The 15,182-nt window shown below is 37.5% G+C and overlaps 5 protein-coding genes across 5 annotated transcripts; 2 read left to right on the top strand and 3 right to left on the bottom strand.

The window, feature by feature from the left end:
* Positions 1-1,364: 1,364 nt before the first annotated feature.
* Positions 1,365-3,073, top strand: LOC106449171 (probable methyltransferase TCM_000336). The gene is made up of 4 exons (XM_013891000.3): positions 1,365-1,597; positions 1,680-2,093; positions 2,177-2,449; positions 2,628-3,073. The coding sequence occupies exons 1-4, from the start codon at positions 1,514-1,516 to the stop codon at positions 2,967-2,969; spliced, it is 1,113 nt and encodes a 370-aa protein (XP_013746454.2). The 5' UTR covers positions 1,365-1,513; the 3' UTR covers positions 2,970-3,073.
* Positions 3,074-3,286: 213 nt separating this feature from the next.
* Positions 3,287-4,043, bottom strand: LOC106449277. Its single transcript, XM_013891087.3, has one exon. It carries the CDS (start codon positions 3,873-3,875, stop codon positions 3,504-3,506), a length of 372 nt encoding a protein of 123 aa, XP_013746541.1. The 5' UTR covers positions 3,876-4,043; the 3' UTR covers positions 3,287-3,503.
* Positions 4,044-5,071: 1,028 nt separating this feature from the next.
* LOC106449546 lies at positions 5,072-5,587 on the bottom strand. Its single transcript, XM_013891321.3, has one exon. It carries the CDS (start codon positions 5,498-5,500, stop codon positions 5,129-5,131), a length of 372 nt encoding a protein of 123 aa, XP_013746775.2. The 5' UTR covers positions 5,501-5,587; the 3' UTR covers positions 5,072-5,128.
* Positions 5,588-5,712: 125 nt separating this feature from the next.
* On the bottom strand, positions 5,713-10,188 carry LOC106449443 (auxilin-like protein 1). The gene is made up of 6 exons (XM_013891233.3): positions 9,578-10,188; positions 6,581-9,438; positions 6,370-6,506; positions 6,206-6,295; positions 5,957-6,133; positions 5,713-5,880 (listed from the first exon to the last, which is right to left on the bottom strand). The coding sequence occupies exons 1-6, from the start codon at positions 9,988-9,990 to the stop codon at positions 5,845-5,847; spliced, it is 3,711 nt and encodes a 1,236-aa protein (XP_013746687.2). The 5' UTR covers positions 9,991-10,188; the 3' UTR covers positions 5,713-5,844.
* A 1,428-nt stretch (positions 10,189-11,616) lies between these two features.
* Positions 11,617-13,605, top strand: LOC106391146 (lysM domain-containing GPI-anchored protein 1-like). The gene is made up of 3 exons (XM_048745059.1): positions 11,617-12,035; positions 12,831-12,948; positions 13,048-13,605. The coding sequence occupies exons 1-3, from the start codon at positions 11,711-11,713 to the stop codon at positions 13,313-13,315; spliced, it is 711 nt and encodes a 236-aa protein (XP_048601016.1). The 5' UTR covers positions 11,617-11,710; the 3' UTR covers positions 13,316-13,605.
* The last annotated feature ends 1,577 nt before the right edge of the window (positions 13,606-15,182 follow it).

The raw sequence follows: 15,182 nt of genomic DNA, 5'->3' as shown, positions 1-15,182 counted from the left end.
TAAGACATAATCAAAGAGGGAGAGAGAAGATAATGTAAGAAACCATATACATATGAACTTTTACAAACAGCTTTGCATCAATCCCTCTAGTGACACGCGTGCATGCCCCTCAAAACACCAAACGATATCGTACCAAAAACTATCGTGTATCTCTCTGTGACAAAGCATACACTACTACACTCATGACTCAACCAAGCATTCCACCACCACCGAAGTCTTAAAAAGTAAGGAAACGAGAAGAGTGGGAGAAAGAAAGACTAATAAAAGCCTAAAGATAAGGAAGAGACAGAGATAGAGTACTAAAGCCTAAAGGTAAGGAAGTGATAGAGGGAAATGATGGTCACACACACCACCCATCATCTCCCGTTCTTGTTTAGTAGCTTTCTACCTTTAAAAGTCAATCTATCTTCTTCCTCCTTAATCATATATATTCTGTCCCAAAGTTTCCTCTACTTTTCTATGATGTTTTGTAGCACTATATTTATGCATGTTCTGTTCAACGATATTATAATGCATCATCTCAGACACCATGTGATGCCGTGAATACCCCCAATAAATTCTCTAGAGAGTCATGATATCTTGAATGCCATGTCTTTAAACGAGAGATGATAATTGAGTCCACCACTGACAGCAATAAAGTGTAGCAATGGTATCAAGAACAAAGTAAAGAAAGTACAAACATAACATGAAGCCATCATGATGTTGACCGAAAATTTCCGATTTTCGGTTTTTTTTTTTGTTATTATTTTTTTCTTAGTTTCCTATTTTTGGCCACTTTGGACTTCACCTAAACATTTCTCTTTCCAAACTAAATTCACCCACCCAAAGAAACATTTATCTTTTTCGGTTTCTTTCTTTTTATTTTCAAATCATGAACAATGATGAAAGAATCCCAATCGGTAATTTATTAAGTCTATTGAAACCCAAAACCCAAAACCCAAAACCCAAAACCCAAAACCCAAAACTCAAACACTAGATATCTTGAATTCAAGTTAATTGTGATAAAAGTTAATTGTGATAAAGATATTTTAAGTAGTTTTTCAAATATTTTATACTCATTAAAAATATAGAAAAGAAAACGTTTATTCGTAAGAAATTCTCCCTTTTACGAGAAAATTACTAATATGTCTTCACTATATTAGTGGCTTAATTAATATTTTATTATTTAATTTTTTAAAATATTTCACAATAATAAAATTTATTGTGAGATGGCATCTATGAGTATTTAATCATACGAATATGATGCTCTAAATAAGCTCAAATTTTCAACAGATCCAACCAAACAATAGCTGTCCCGGTTCATTAATAATTCCCAATTTATGACAAATACGTTTGCATTTTTATATATTATTTACGGTCCTTTTATTAAATCCACACAATTTCCTTGCAAAGGAAAAAAAAAGTGTAGGTAATGGAAGATTGAGGTGACAGGCCAGAAAAGCAAATTCTAACACCAAAAGAAGAAGAAAAAACCCTAATTGGTGAGACTTTAACATTTTTTTGAGTCATTGTGATGGATAAGAGGGATCTAGAAAGAGAGTTTCACATGACAGGAGGAGATGGGAAAACTAGTTATGCAAGAAACTCTACCTTCCAGGTTCTTGATATTTCAAATATCCTGATTTAGTTCATAATCTTGACTTCTAACTACCCTCTTTGTTGTTTTTAAATCTTTGCAGAAGAAAGCATCTGATCAAGCAAAACACATAACACTAGAGACACTGCAAGAACTCTACAAGGAGACAAAACCAAAGAGTTTAGGAATAGCTGACTTGGGATGTTCTTCAGGACCAAACACTCTCTCCACCATTAGAGACATCATCAAAGCCGTGGAGTTTTCTCACCGCCGAGAGATCCCAAGCCAGCCCTTGCCGGAATTCAGCATCTTCCTTAACGATCTCCCAGGAAATGACTTCAACTCCATATTCAAGACCTTGCCTGATTTTCACATAGAGCTAAAGAGAGATGCCAAAAACGGTGAATGCCCTTCAGTATTCATTTCAGCTTACCCTGGATCATTCTATGGAAGGCTCTTCCCTGAAAATACCATCCACTTTAACTATGCCTCTTACAGCTTACACTGGCTTTCCAAGGTGCACATATTAAATGTAAAAGTTGAGACTGAGAGATATATAGAAACATATACTGAGATGGTTCTTGTTTTTGTTCTTTCCAGATTCCTCCAGATTTGTATGATGATCAAGGCAAGTCTATAAACAAAGGTTGTGTTAACATCTGCTCTTCAAGCCCTGAAGCTGTTTCCAAAGCTTACTACAGTCAATTCAAGGAAGATTTCTCCATGTTCCTTCGGTTTAGATCAAAAGAGTTGGTTGCTTCAGGCAGAATGGTGCTCATAATGCTCGGAAGAGAAAGTCCTGATTATGTGGATAGAGGAAACTCTTTCCTCTGGGAGCTTCTGGCTAGATCCATAGCCAATCTTGTCGCACAGGTATACATGCATATATGGCCGATTTAAAAAAAAAGGGACTATAACATTTTTAGTTTAATTTAAAAAAAATAAATATTATCGGTAATTTGAGACCATACAATTTATATATAATAGCTTTTATTATTTGAGGATAATGCAAACGTTTTATCTGGTTGTTGTTGTTTCCATTTAATTGTAGGGAGAAACTGAGGAAGAGAAGCTAAATTCTTACGAGATGCACTTTTACGCCCCGAGTGCTGCTGAGATAGAAGATGAAGTGAAGGAAGAAGGGTCTTTTGAACTAGAGAAGTTAGAGATGTTAGAAGTTGACAAGGAGAAAGGCGACGAGGATGGTGTTAGTTATGGTAAGACGGCTGCAAAGACGGTAAGAGCGGTTCAAGAGTCAATGCTTGCTCTACACTTCGGGGAAGAGATTCTTGACAAGCTGTTTGATACATATGGTAGAATGGTTGACGAGGAGTTGGCCAAAGAAGACATAAGACCCATCACATTTGTTGTTGTCCTGAAAAGGAAACTTTGAAACATTGAAATAAAACCTCTATATGTGTATCAAATGTTGGATATATGATAACATAACCAGAAAGATCAATTAAACAGAAGGAACACTATTGTTCATTATTTTCACTTGTTGTAGCATTTACAGTGTTTAGAATCAATCAAACTCCAACTACTTTTCTGCTAATGAAAAACGGAGTTGTGTTATATATGTACAATAAACATATAAATTAGTTAAAAAGTTTATACAAGGGAAGTCTCCCTTAACCTCCACGTAACCAAACGGGGGATTCACCAGTCAGACTAGAACTAGCTGACTTTGACATTTTGACTCGTCTAAAATTCGTTTTGAAACTATAAAATCATATTCAAATCAAATATGCTCAAACCATACAATCTTGTGTCCAACACTTGTATTTTTATCAACAAATTAATGAATCGATATTGTAATATACAATAATACAAATATTATTACAAAACTAAAGGAGAACTCTCATTTGAATTAAACAAAAACTTGAAAAGTTTTTTCTTGATTTTTCATTTTCCATAAACTCATCATCTACTTGTAATAAATAATAGGCGCATTAGTTCTCGCATCCCACATACCACCTTCTTTCAGATACTCAAGATACCTAGAAAACTCAGGCTTCCTTGTCGTCGACGGCTTCTTCTTCTTGCCGTATAAGAAGCTAAAGATAGGGTGGCTAAATTTGCTTGGAGGTTTGACTTTCTTGGATTTCTGACGAGGAAGCTCCTCTAGTATGGCTGGAACACCACCAGCACCAAGCTTGATAGATGGAGCGTAGTAAGGAACACTCGTCGATCTCTTTAGCTTGGCTCCCAGTAAACTGAAAGTTGAATCATCACTTACTCGCTCGTAGCCTCCACGGCGGCTTCTTGTCCTTGTGCTAAAGCTTCTTAGCATTTCCATCTTTTGATTTCTTTTAATTTAACCGTAAAATAAACAAGTCGATAAGAAGATGTATAGAGAAAAAGTGAAGAAAAGAGTTTGTTGTTTGTTGTTGTAATGAGGAAGAGTTTTATCAATGTGTTGTTTATATATGGAATGTGATGGTGATAAGATTTTATAGTTGTATCTTATTTGATTTGAAAGTTAATACGGTCAGAGTTTGGCTGCCAATTTGAAAAGTCCAACGATTTTATGTTTTTATTGTATATAATAATAGAAATTAAGTGATGAGTAGGAGAGATTCGTCGAGCTTCTTTGACTTTCAAATCTACTCTACCGCAATTGTTGACCTCATCCTCAAAAAGCAACTTCAACGAGACTCAGTTTATATTACATATAAAGAACTAGCATCTAAATGGGTCAAATAAATGAATAACATGTTTTTATTGTTCAGACCCGGTCAAATAAATATAACGTTTTATTAAGAAATCAACTATACATCTCATTATTCCAGAAAACATGTTTCTAAGAAAAAATAGTGTTATTCAACAGAAAATAATTAGTATTTGTCATCTAGCCATTTCAGAGACCCTAACTTTTGTTGAGATTTTAGATTTGTGACTAATAAAAAAATTATTTAGAGACAACATTTATATATGGATGTGTGAATATCGTGTATTTCTGAAAACTCATCCACAACATATGCATATAATTTTATATTGTCTAACCTCTTCAATTTGAAAGTGCTCCTGCTAATTGTAAAAAGAGCACTACCAAGTTTTTTTTGCGTTATTGTATTCAATGAATACATTGAAAGGGCCATGCATCAAGAGGCTGCAGCTGCTGCTTTAGAGCCTCAGGATATGGCCTCTATCTCTCTTTAGCTTGATGAATACTTAGAGTCCCAAGTTTATGAACTTGCTTTTGATGTTATAAGCACCAGCTTTATACATAAACTGGAATTGCACAAAACTAGTAAGAGATTCACTATTCAAACTTCCTCGGCACCGTTTAAAGCGGACATGCATATATAGTCAGACCAGTACTGTCTGACCTAGGACTTATTGATTCATCTAATGTTTGCTTTGAAACTTTTGATCATGTCCGAATAGAAATTGCTCCAAAACATACAATTTTTTTTTTGTTTCCACCACTTGTATTCGTATAAATCAAATTAATGAATCGTTGATTACATATACAAATATCATCACAAATCATAAGAAAATATACTTCATTTAAATTAAACAAAACTTGTTGATTATTTTCCATAACTTCTACTTGTAATAGATAACAGGAGTATTAGTTCTCGCATCCCACATACCACCTTCTTTCAAATACTCAAGATATCTAGAAAACTCAGGTTTCCTGGTGGTCGGTGACTTCTTCTTCTTCCCATATAAAAAGCTAAATATAGGGTGGCTAAATTTGCTTGTTGGTTTGACTTTCTTGGACTTCTGACGAGGAAGCTCCTCGAGTATGGTCGGAACACCACCAGCACCAAGCTTGATAGATGGAGCGTAGTAAGGAACACTCGTCGATCTTCTTAGCTTTGCTCCGAGTAAACTGAAAGTTGAATCATCACTCACTCGCTCGTAGCCTCCAAGACGGCTTCTTGTCCTCGTGCTAAAGCTTCTTAGCATTTGCATCCTTTTAATAGTTTCTTAAAAGTAAAATAGAGGTGTAAGATGATGATTCTGTTGTTGTTTGCTTCTTGTTGTTGTAATGAGAGAGTTTCATCAATATTATATAAAGATGGGTTGGTCGTAGCTTCTTTGACATTTCAAGAATATTAAGGAACTTCCACGAGACTTGGTTTGTGTAACATTAAGTCAAATAAACGAATAATAACACGTTTTCGTTCTTCAAAGCTTGGTCAGATTAAAATGAATAATTGTTTTTGTCAAGAAGCAAGACTTTACAAATTTTTATATAAAAAAAAAAAGGAAGAAAAAATCAAAGCCTTCTTCTGAGCATATACCAGGGACTCTCTCTACCTTTCTTCAGAGTTGAATCTGTTCCAAGCTTCCTGAAAATTTATTAAAAACAAAAATCTAAATTTCAAGATTATTGTGTTTAACAAAACATAAGATATGTTGTGTTACCTTAAGAAGATCAAAGACCTTTTCACAGATATATTTCTGGTGAATATTTGCACCTCGTTGCTGCAACTTATCTGGATGAACACAAAGCGTTGCTTTCCTATAAGCTCGTTTCACAGCTGCTGATGTTATGACTTCTGTTAACGGTAACGGTTGCCAACCGCTTTCAGAACCAAGGATCTGTGTCAATAACAAGACTTAGCCTTATGAGATATAATAACTACTTTGATCTTTAATTAGGAGAAACATTACGTATTGTAATGTTGAGAGTAATGCTCTTATGTTTCCTTCTTTCCCACTTGACCATCTCTTTACTTCAGCGTCTAAGGTTTCAGCAATCCTCTGTAAAGATAAAAAGAAACAAAATTAGCTTTTCTTTGAAGTTGAATAAGAGTTTTGGTTCTGGTGGTTCATACAACTCTCTCTGCTTGTTCTCTCTGAGCCACGAGATCACGCATGTTCTTCTCTGCTAAAGCTTTAGCTACACGATCAGCTGTTCTTCGATGCCTTTCTAGTCTCGATGTATACCTTTGAGGTGATTCACCATCAGCACCTTTAAACATACACAAGAAAAGAACCAAGAGTTAAAGCTTGAAGATGAACAATAGTAGAGAGTATCTGTGTTACCAGGAGAGTTTTGATATCTTGAAGCACCAAAAGAGGCTGAGTTCTGAAACTGCTTCTCGGTTCGCTCACCAAAAGAACCTAACTGCTTATCAGAAACTGATCTCTCCATCCGATCTCTTGCCTCAAAAGCAGCCTTTTCAGCTGCACGTTCACGAGCTTCAGCGGTTGCTCTCTCCACTGCTGCACGTTCTGCTCTGAGTCTAGCCTCCGTTGAAGGGAAAGACCTTTCTCTGGCCTCGGCGCATGCTTTCTCCAGTCTTTCGCGTGCATCAGCCAAGGCTCTCTGATCAAAAGCCATTCGATCCTTCTCCCTTTCTCTTTCCCTCTCCCTTTCTTCCTCTATCTTTCTTAGATTCTCCATCTTGGTGTCTAGCTCTCGCTTTAGCCTCTCTGCTTCTTTCTCCCGTTGCATGAATACTCGAGATGGCAGTGGTCTTTCTAGTTTGGCACCGCCAACAGTTCCGTTTTTGACGAGTTTCTCGTCTTCTGATCTTTCTTCAACTGTTTTGCTTTTCTGGTTGAGCTTTGCTTCAGTCACAGAAGCAGACTCCTCACCTGATTCTACTCCGTTCAGCTTCTCAGATTCAGTATCCAGCTCATTGGTTCCTTCTTTTTGGCTTGCGTCTTTAAGATTCTTTTCAAATACCTTCCAGTGACAGGCTTCTTCGGACACAGAAACTCTCTGGCTTGGTCCTTCCTCTTCTTCTTCTTCCACTAGTACTTTGTTCACTGGTTCGTGGTTGTCTACTCTCTCATCCTCTTCCAAAGCCTCATTGGTGGTTTCACACGTTTTCTCCATTTCACATGTGTCTTCTTGTCTCTCGTCTCTCTCCTTTTCCTGGCGCTCTTGATTTTCTCTTTCTTCTCTTTCCTTGGCCTCTTGCAGCCTCGTCTCTTCTTGTTCAAGCTCCTCTTTCAGTCTTCTCTCAGTCTCCGCCCTCTCAAAAGCTTCTATCAGCCTTTTTTCTTTCTCTTCTAGCTCGATAGCTTCTTTCAGCGTCTTCTCATTCTCCTCTTTTTCACATGCTTCTTTCAGCTTCCTCTCGTTCTCTGCCTGCTCAAGAGCCTCTTTGGCTCTCCTCTCTTGCAACTCTTTAATCTGCCTTTCCTTCTCTTCTCGTTCAAGAGCTTCTTTCATCCTTCGCTCCACCTCTGCCTTCTCATGAGCCTCTTTTATTCTTCTCCGTTCGTTTTCTTCCTTTTCACGTGCTTCTTTCATTTTCCTTTCATTCTCTGCTTCTGCCTTCTCACGGGCCTCTCTCATTCTACGGTTCTTTTCTTCTTCCTTTTCAAAAGCTTCTTTTAGCCTCCTTTCACACTCTTCTTGTTCTTTCCTTCTCCTTTCTTCTTCTTCTGCCTTTTCGCGAGCCTCTCTCATTCTACGGTTCTCTTCTTCCTTTTCAAAGGCTTCTTTTAGCTGCAATTCATACTCTTCCTGCTCTTTCCTTCTCCTTTCTTGCTCTGCCTTTTCACGAGCCTCTGCCTCTCTCCGTTCATTCTCTTCTTTAAGCTTTTTGAGCCTCTCTTCTTGCTCCAAAGCTGCCTTTAGTCTTTTCTCATTCTCTGCCTTCTCAAAAGCTTCTGTTTCTTCCTTTACACTAGCCTCCTCTTTAGAGCTAGTTTCTTCCTCCATCCGCCTCAAGGCCTCCTTCAGTTTTCTCTCACTCTCGTCCATTTCGCCATTCGTTCCAAGGGGAACCTCTAGCGTGCTATCGTTATCTGATAGACCAAGAGCCTCCCTCAGCTTTCTTGCATTTTGTTCCCAATCAAACACATTATCCAGATTCTTTTCAGCTTCTTTCCGGTCTGCCATCTTTTGCTTTGAAAGTTTCTCAGTTAAGGGCTTGCTTTCTTCTGGCCTAATCAGGTTTCTTTGTTTCACTATCCCACCATGATCAGATACATTGTTGCCTATCTCAAATTGCAGCTCAACATCTCTCAACTTCTCAGGAGCTTTTTCTACAAGCCTGTCCTCACGTCTCTTATGCCTAGACGCTACCTTTCTCGCTCCAGGGTGTTTTGGCAACTTCTTAGCTTCATGATCCTCCTCCCTGTCTCCTTTTGCTCTCCTCTGTTGCTTCTCCCAGTCAGCATTAGCTCCCCATGTTAGCTTCTGGTCGAAGAACCCTGCATTACGAGGGAAAGAAACATCTTCTCCACCACTGTTCTCATCAGCGTTTCTAGGCTGCTCTGTTCTCACCAGCTCAACAAACTGTGTAGCCTCTTCCCATTCCTCGTTTCCGTCAGAGTTTACAGACCCTTGAGAAGAGAGAGACTTATGGTCCAGACCAGCTGCATGGCTTGATTTCCCTTCCTCGCTCATTCTACCGTTCATGGAGGTTTGCTTCTTTTCAAACATCTCTTTTGCACTTTTAAGTTTTGCCTCAGCTTTAACCATAGCTTCCCTCACAGCAGCTGAACTCGCATCAACCTCAACATCAAAGAACGGCGGAGAACTACCTTCCTCATTAGACCCTTCAGATCCAGTAGTCCTAGAATTAGAACCCGACCTCCTAAAATCACTCTTCAACACAGGAGGCGGTCTCGAAGGAGGCGGTATCCCAGTAGGATGAGTCTTCAAACCAATCTCAGAAACCGTCACAAAAGGTTCACTAAGACAAGACGTAGTAGCTCCACTATAACAACGCTTCTGATCACAACCATCCTTGCCTTCAAAGGCAGCAACACAAGAAGAAGAGCCAAGATCAGGCGCTACACGTGAGACGCTCGTGCCGCCGTTCACCTGATTAGCTTTGTGAAAAGAGATGTTGAACTCAATCGAGTCATACGAATCTCTTCCGTTCGAAAAGGAAGGACTTTTCTCCTCCACTTCTTCTTCTTCTTCTTCTTCAGGAGTCCTACAATTACAAACACGAACCGATCTCGTTAAGAAAAGGAGGAAACTTTCGAACTCAGAGGGAAGCTAAGAGCCAAAAAGGAGGAAACTTTCGAACTCAGAGGAAGCTAAAAAGGCTCTAATGGGTCTACGACGTTTACCAAGCACCGTCGGAGGAATCTCCGTCAGCCACCGTGTCCCTCTGGATAAAGAGCTCATCGTACGAGGGAGCTGAATCGAGACCGTCGAAGCCTCCGAAGACTTCGAGGTAGTCGAAGCTCTCTCTCCGGACGTCAAAGGAGAGGCCTTTATCGAGGGGGAGATCGAGGATTGGAATCGAGGAGACGGCGGCGCGTGAGGAGCCGTTGAAGCCGGAGAAGATTTCGCAGTAGTCTTCGAGGCGGGGGGATAGAGTCGGGGGGCCGAAACGAGGCGGGCCGCCGAAAACGTCGTCGTATGTTGTGGTTGTTGTAACGGTGTTTGATGTTTTGACGGAGGAGGTGTAAACGCCGTTACCGTTGTTGTGAGGTTTCTTCGGGTTACGAGAGTGGTGGTGGGAGAGATTCTTCTCCATGGGGAATCAGTAAAACGAGTCTCTAGGGGTTTGTGAATTGCTTTTCTTCTTCCTCGAGTTCTCTCTCTGTGTGCTGAGGCTTGCAGGCAGGCGCGCTCTCTCTTTGAGAGTCTGAACACAAGTCAAGAAGGGGAGAGAGAGAGAGAGAGAGAAGGTGGGCGAAAAAAGCGAAAATGTTAAAAAAAAAAAAAGTGATGTGTCTCAAAAAGAAATGACGAGAAAGGGTCTCTCTTTAATTTGAAAATCTAATTCGAGTATTATTATTTTTAATTAAAGTTTGTACTGTGTAAATCACATCTCTACATCGTATAAACAACAATTAGCAAAAGAAATAAATTCAGAAATAGCCAAATATACTGCTTGTTTAAGAAAATTTTGTCGATTTTTTTTTTTGAAAATTTTGATAGCAAAATATTGTTTGTTTATTTTTTTTATTATTATTTTTTGAAATATTATGACTATATATCAAAAAGTAAACTTTGAAATGAAAATAAAGTTTTTCGTCTAATTTATTATTAGTTGTTAGAAAAGAATATTAGAGCGTCATTGTTGATATATATTTTAGTACAAATAAAACTATTTATATATTGACACATGTTAAAAGAGTTTTTTTCATGTTTATTAACTTTCAGCATTTTTTTTACCTCTTTCGTCATTTCATTATCATATTTACGAAAATCTGGATGAAAGTTAGATGAGAAATCCTTTTCGTCTCAATCCTTTTCTTATTACTGATGCTTTTAAATAATATTAAAACAAAAAAAAATACTGAAAACAGTCGTGCTGCTGCAATCGTAACGGCCGGCGCGGCGGCGACTCATTAAATAACGAATTAAGTATTTTTCAGCAGAACTTAAAATAAGAATTATTTGAATTCTCTTTTAATAATTAGTATTAATGATGAAACCGATAAAAGCGCGACAGGTGTAACCGGTAAGCAGGTGAAACGCGCGAACCGAAAGGGAAAAGGGCAAAATTGGAAATACACTGCTTGTTGTTGTCACTTCTTGTTCTCCAGTGGGACCGACCGACCGTCGCAGCACACTACACATATATCTTCATCATTTTCCATGAAAATAATGTATTTCACCTCTTAATAATAGGGCAAGGATTAAAAATTGAATTGCAGATCGCAGAAATCTCATTGTTTTTATGCGTATGAAAACTTTGGATTATCCGGACTAAGTCTAGTCATCTATATAGTACTTATAAGATATGAGTGTTGTTTTTTGCAAGGATGTACTCCCTCCGGATTTGAATATATGATGTTTTAGTTTTTCTTTCTTGTATACAAATGTATGATGTTCTACTTTTCATTAATGCATTTTGCTTTTAAAATAAAATGTAAAAAATATAAGTGGTTGAATTTTATTGGGATTCAAATAAATCTTTAAACTAACTAAAAGTAAAACCAAAAAGTATTTGATATAAGTAAGTATTTAATTTCTCTTAATATGTGTGCACAACCTTAAACATCATATATTCAAATCCGGAGGGAGTATAAAATAAGGACAAAAACAGAAAGAATAATTAAAAGAGTATAATAAATGAACTAGTAAATTGGGTTCCCGAGAGGGAAACAAATGTTACTGAAAGTGGTAAGACCATCCGCAATGGAGGATTTAAATGAATCCTTAGCACATAATCCTAAGCAAATACCAATACAATAATAATATAAAACCTAAATAAGCTAAGGAGCAGTCCTTAATTAAGGATTAAAATGAATGAATCCTTGTTGACGTGGCCTTCTTCGTTTTCTGTAGTTTCTCTCTCTGTTGTCTTTCTTTCTCCGTCATTCTCCTTTGAAGATTGGAGCAAATGGTCGGTGGCTGCTATCCCCTGTCTTATTCTTCTGCCGTGCGCTTGCTTCAACGGGACGGATAATTCTCTGCCGGCGGTTTATCTGTCGTACGTGGTGAAGGGGGTGGATACGTTGTTGGGGATAGCGAGGAGGTATGAGACTACGCTTACTGATTTGATGAATGTGAATGCTATGGGTGCTCCTGATGTTAGCTCCGGTGATATCCTCGCCGTTCCTTTGTCAGGTTTGGTCTATAAAGTTCTTGTCTTTATGGGTTTATATGATGTGAAGTAGTTTCTATTGTTAGTTAATGTTCCCAAGTTGGGATCTTTGGTTGTTTCTTTAATTGTTTTTTGTTTGTGTTGTGCATTGATATGGGTTTTGAGCTGCCAAAGGTTGAATCTTTAGAGGTTTATGTAATGGGAAGCAGTTTCTGTTGTGAGTTTGTAGTCTATAATGTTGCCAAGTTGGGATCTTTAGTGTGGCTTTGTCAGTCTTTGGTTGTTTTCTTTACTTGTTGTGCGTTGGTGTGAGTTTTGAGCTGCTAAAAGTTTGCATCTTTGTGGTGTTTACTTGTTTGCTAAGCTCTGTTTTGATTTTTGGTTCTGTATCTTCACCTTCTCTCAGCTTGTTCTTATCTTTAGTGGTTTATATAATGGGAAGTAGTTTCTATTTTTGGTATAGCTTTGTTAGTCTTTGGTTGTTTCCTTTACTTGTTGTGCGTTGGTGTGAGTTTTGAGCTGCCAATCTTTGTGCTGTTTACTTGTTTGCTGAGCTCGGTTGGTAACAGTTGTTTTTATTTTTGGTTATGTATCTTCACCTTGTCTCAGCTTGTGCTTATCTTTAAAAGTTTATATAATGGGAGTTAGTTTCTATTTTGGTGTAGCTTGTCTTTGGTTGTTTCCTTTATTGTTGTTTGATTGCATTTTTGTGTTGTGTGAGTTCTTAGCTGCCAAAAGTTTGCATCTTTGTGGTGTTTTCTTGTTTGCTGAGCTCTGTTTAAATGATTGGTTATGTATCTTCTTCACCTTTGTCACAGCTTGTGCTTCTAATTTTCCCAAGTATGCTTCGGATTATGGATTGATAGTTCCAAATGGTAGCTACGCTCTAGCAGCAGGCCACTGCGTGCAATGCAGCTGTGCGCTTGGGAGCCGCAGGTAATAACAATATCCAAAGATATCCTCTCCTTACCTTCCTTCCTTCCTTCTCTCAAGCTTATGTTAATTTGGTTGTGGTGTGGTGTGTATGTGATGCAGTTTGTATTGTGAGCCTGCTTCTTTAGCCGTCTCTTGCTCGAGTATGCAGTGTACAAACAGCAACCTCATGCTCGGTAACATCACGGTCCAGCAGAGTAGCGCTGGCTGTAACGTGACGACTTGTGATTACAATGGTTTCGCCAACGGCACCATCTTGACCATGCTGTCTAGATCTCTACAGCCACGATGTCCCGGGCCTCAACAATATGCGCCACTTCTAGCTCCTCCTGATACTGTTCCTAAGACCATGATTATCCGGAGCTCTTAAGAGCGTTTCTTAGTTTAATGGTCATGTAGAAGCCAATGGATTTGCTACTCAGAGCCCTCGAGCTGCTGCAATGGTCTGAGAATTTTTGGTTTTTGACAGAGAGAAGAGAAGTTCCAGAGGAGAATGGCCTTTCGATTTCTATTTTTTGTTACTGCTGTGTCGATTTCTATTTTGTCAGTCTCATTGTCTGAGTTTGGAAACTTTAGTTTTGAAGGGGAAATTGGTAACGCTCATTCATAACAACAAACTTTGAAAAAGATTGAAAAATCTTCTATACATATTTGATCATATTACATGTTTTAAATTTTTTTTTTATTCCTAAGGACTCTAAATTAAAGAACACCATTGGACATTTTATTTTGATTAGAGTCCTTAACTATTCTAAAAAAAAAAAAAATTAGTTTAATAATCATAAGGACTCCAATGGTGGTAACACCATTGGAGATGCTCTAAGAAGAAGAAACGGTAGGGTTTGCGTCTGCCAATGTCTGAATAACATGTGTACCGCACTTGTGTTTTGTACTGTATTATTTCTTCATTTTGTAACTATTCTTTGCCATATTCTTTTGTAATTTTATGATGTATTAACAAGTAGGAGGACTAGGCAGCAACTTTCATTTGCGACGGTAATATATATAGCTATGAATTTGGTTGTAGTTTTTAACGATTAGTTACGGGGGAAAAAAACTCATCGTTGGTGTTCTTGAGTTGTAACATATTTTAATCTAGAAAAGCTAGATCATATTCATACCAAAAACACTAGTGAATCACTGGCATTTCCTAAAACTGTTCTGACAAATGCAGTAGTAATCTGAAAAAAATGACTGTTGGAGTGGTAGTTTTTTCAAGATTTTAGCATATACTACTAAACGTTAATTTTAAATCAGTGCCACACTGCCACTTGAAGTAATTATAAACATAAAATAGATTAGACGAGTAATGTCAAGAATAAGACAGGCTAACCGTCCCTCCAGATCATATAGAGGCGCTTCTTGCTTGTATTCTTCTCACGATCATATATAGTCTCTTGCAAATCGAAATTTATAATTTCATTACATCACATCTCTAATAATTAAGTGCGACACAATTATGGTACATATACAATATTTATATGCTCATGTATATTCATTACACGAATTATGACCCTAATGAATTAGAATCCATACCTATTCAATCACCAGCGTAACGTTTTGGTGTTCACACTCGATAACGAGATTTTTTTCGTGCCATGCATGATTTCATTTGATCCATTATTAAATGAATTCTATATTTGGTTGACAACTCATAGTATGATTATTACTCGTCGTTGCCATCTTCCAATCGATATCGAAGTTTATTTCTGGTCTTTAAATGGATCATTGATTCATTAGCTAACAAGCCTTTATATTGATTTTGACGATACCGTTCTTCTTTGAATTAATCCACTATTTGGATATCGTTTATGAACTATAGTACATAAAGCTTTTTTATTTTTTTATATAAACACTTTACAGCTTCCAATAATCAGAAACATTTTTCATAATCGAGTTTGCTATATTTATTGGTTTGTAATAAAGCAAATTTATGGACTATAATTGTTTTTAATCAGGATGGTCTAGTTAAGAAAAGCTAACGATTTCTTTTCTTCGTAAATTTGGTAGTTGGCTTTTTCCATGTTGAGTTATAGCATCAGTTAATGTGGATGATGACTAGTGATCAGTTAAATACACTTATTTTATTAATTATGATAGTGAATGTTAATTACAGTACTGCTGTTACGACAAAAAACGAATTCAAAAACATTAAACCAGTAGTTAATAACACCGAACAACTCTTTGACAAGTAAAACGAGATTACTGAACGTTACAATTAAGTTAATTTTATTAGT

The sequence above is a fragment of the Brassica napus genome, chromosome C1, assembly GCF_020379485.1.
Source record: "Brassica napus cultivar Da-Ae chromosome C1, Da-Ae, whole genome shotgun sequence".
NCBI lineage: Eukaryota > Viridiplantae > Streptophyta > Magnoliopsida > Brassicales > Brassicaceae > Brassica > Brassica napus.
Note: the sequence above shows the minus strand (reverse complement) of the source record. Positions and strands in the feature narration are given on the sequence as shown.

Coding starts and splice junctions, on each gene's coding strand:
- LOC106449171 (XM_013891000.3), top strand. CDS start 1,514: ATGGATAAGAGGGATCTAGAAAGAGAGTTTCACATGACAGGAGGAGAT. Junction 1,598..1,679: donor CAAGAAACTCTACCTTCCAG/GTTCTTGATATT, acceptor AAATCTTTGCAG/AAGAAAGCATCTGATCAAGC. Junction 2,094..2,176: donor GCTTACACTGGCTTTCCAAG/GTGCACATATTA, acceptor TGTTCTTTCCAG/ATTCCTCCAGATTTGTATGA.
- LOC106449277 (XM_013891087.3), bottom strand. CDS start 3,875: ATGGAAATGCTAAGAAGCTTTAGCACAAGGACAAGAAGCCGCCGTGGA.
- LOC106449546 (XM_013891321.3), bottom strand. CDS start 5,500: ATGCAAATGCTAAGAAGCTTTAGCACGAGGACAAGAAGCCGTCTTGGA.
- LOC106449443 (XM_013891233.3), bottom strand. CDS start 9,990: ATGGAGAAGAATCTCTCCCACCACCACTCTCGTAACCCGAAGAAACCT. Junction 6,507..6,580: donor AAGATATCAAAACTCTCCTG/GTAACACAGATA, acceptor GTATGTTTAAAG/GTGCTGATGGTGAATCACCT. Junction 6,134..6,205: donor TACTCTCAACATTACAATAC/GTAATGTTTCTC, acceptor TTATTGACACAG/ATCCTTGGTTCTGAAAGCGG.
- LOC106391146 (XM_048745059.1), top strand. CDS start 11,711: ATGAATGAATCCTTGTTGACGTGGCCTTCTTCGTTTTCTGTAGTTTCT. Junction 12,036..12,830: donor CCTCGCCGTTCCTTTGTCAG/GTTTGGTCTATA, acceptor CCTTTGTCACAG/CTTGTGCTTCTAATTTTCCC. Junction 12,949..13,047: donor TGTGCGCTTGGGAGCCGCAG/GTAATAACAATA, acceptor TATGTGATGCAG/TTTGTATTGTGAGCCTGCTT.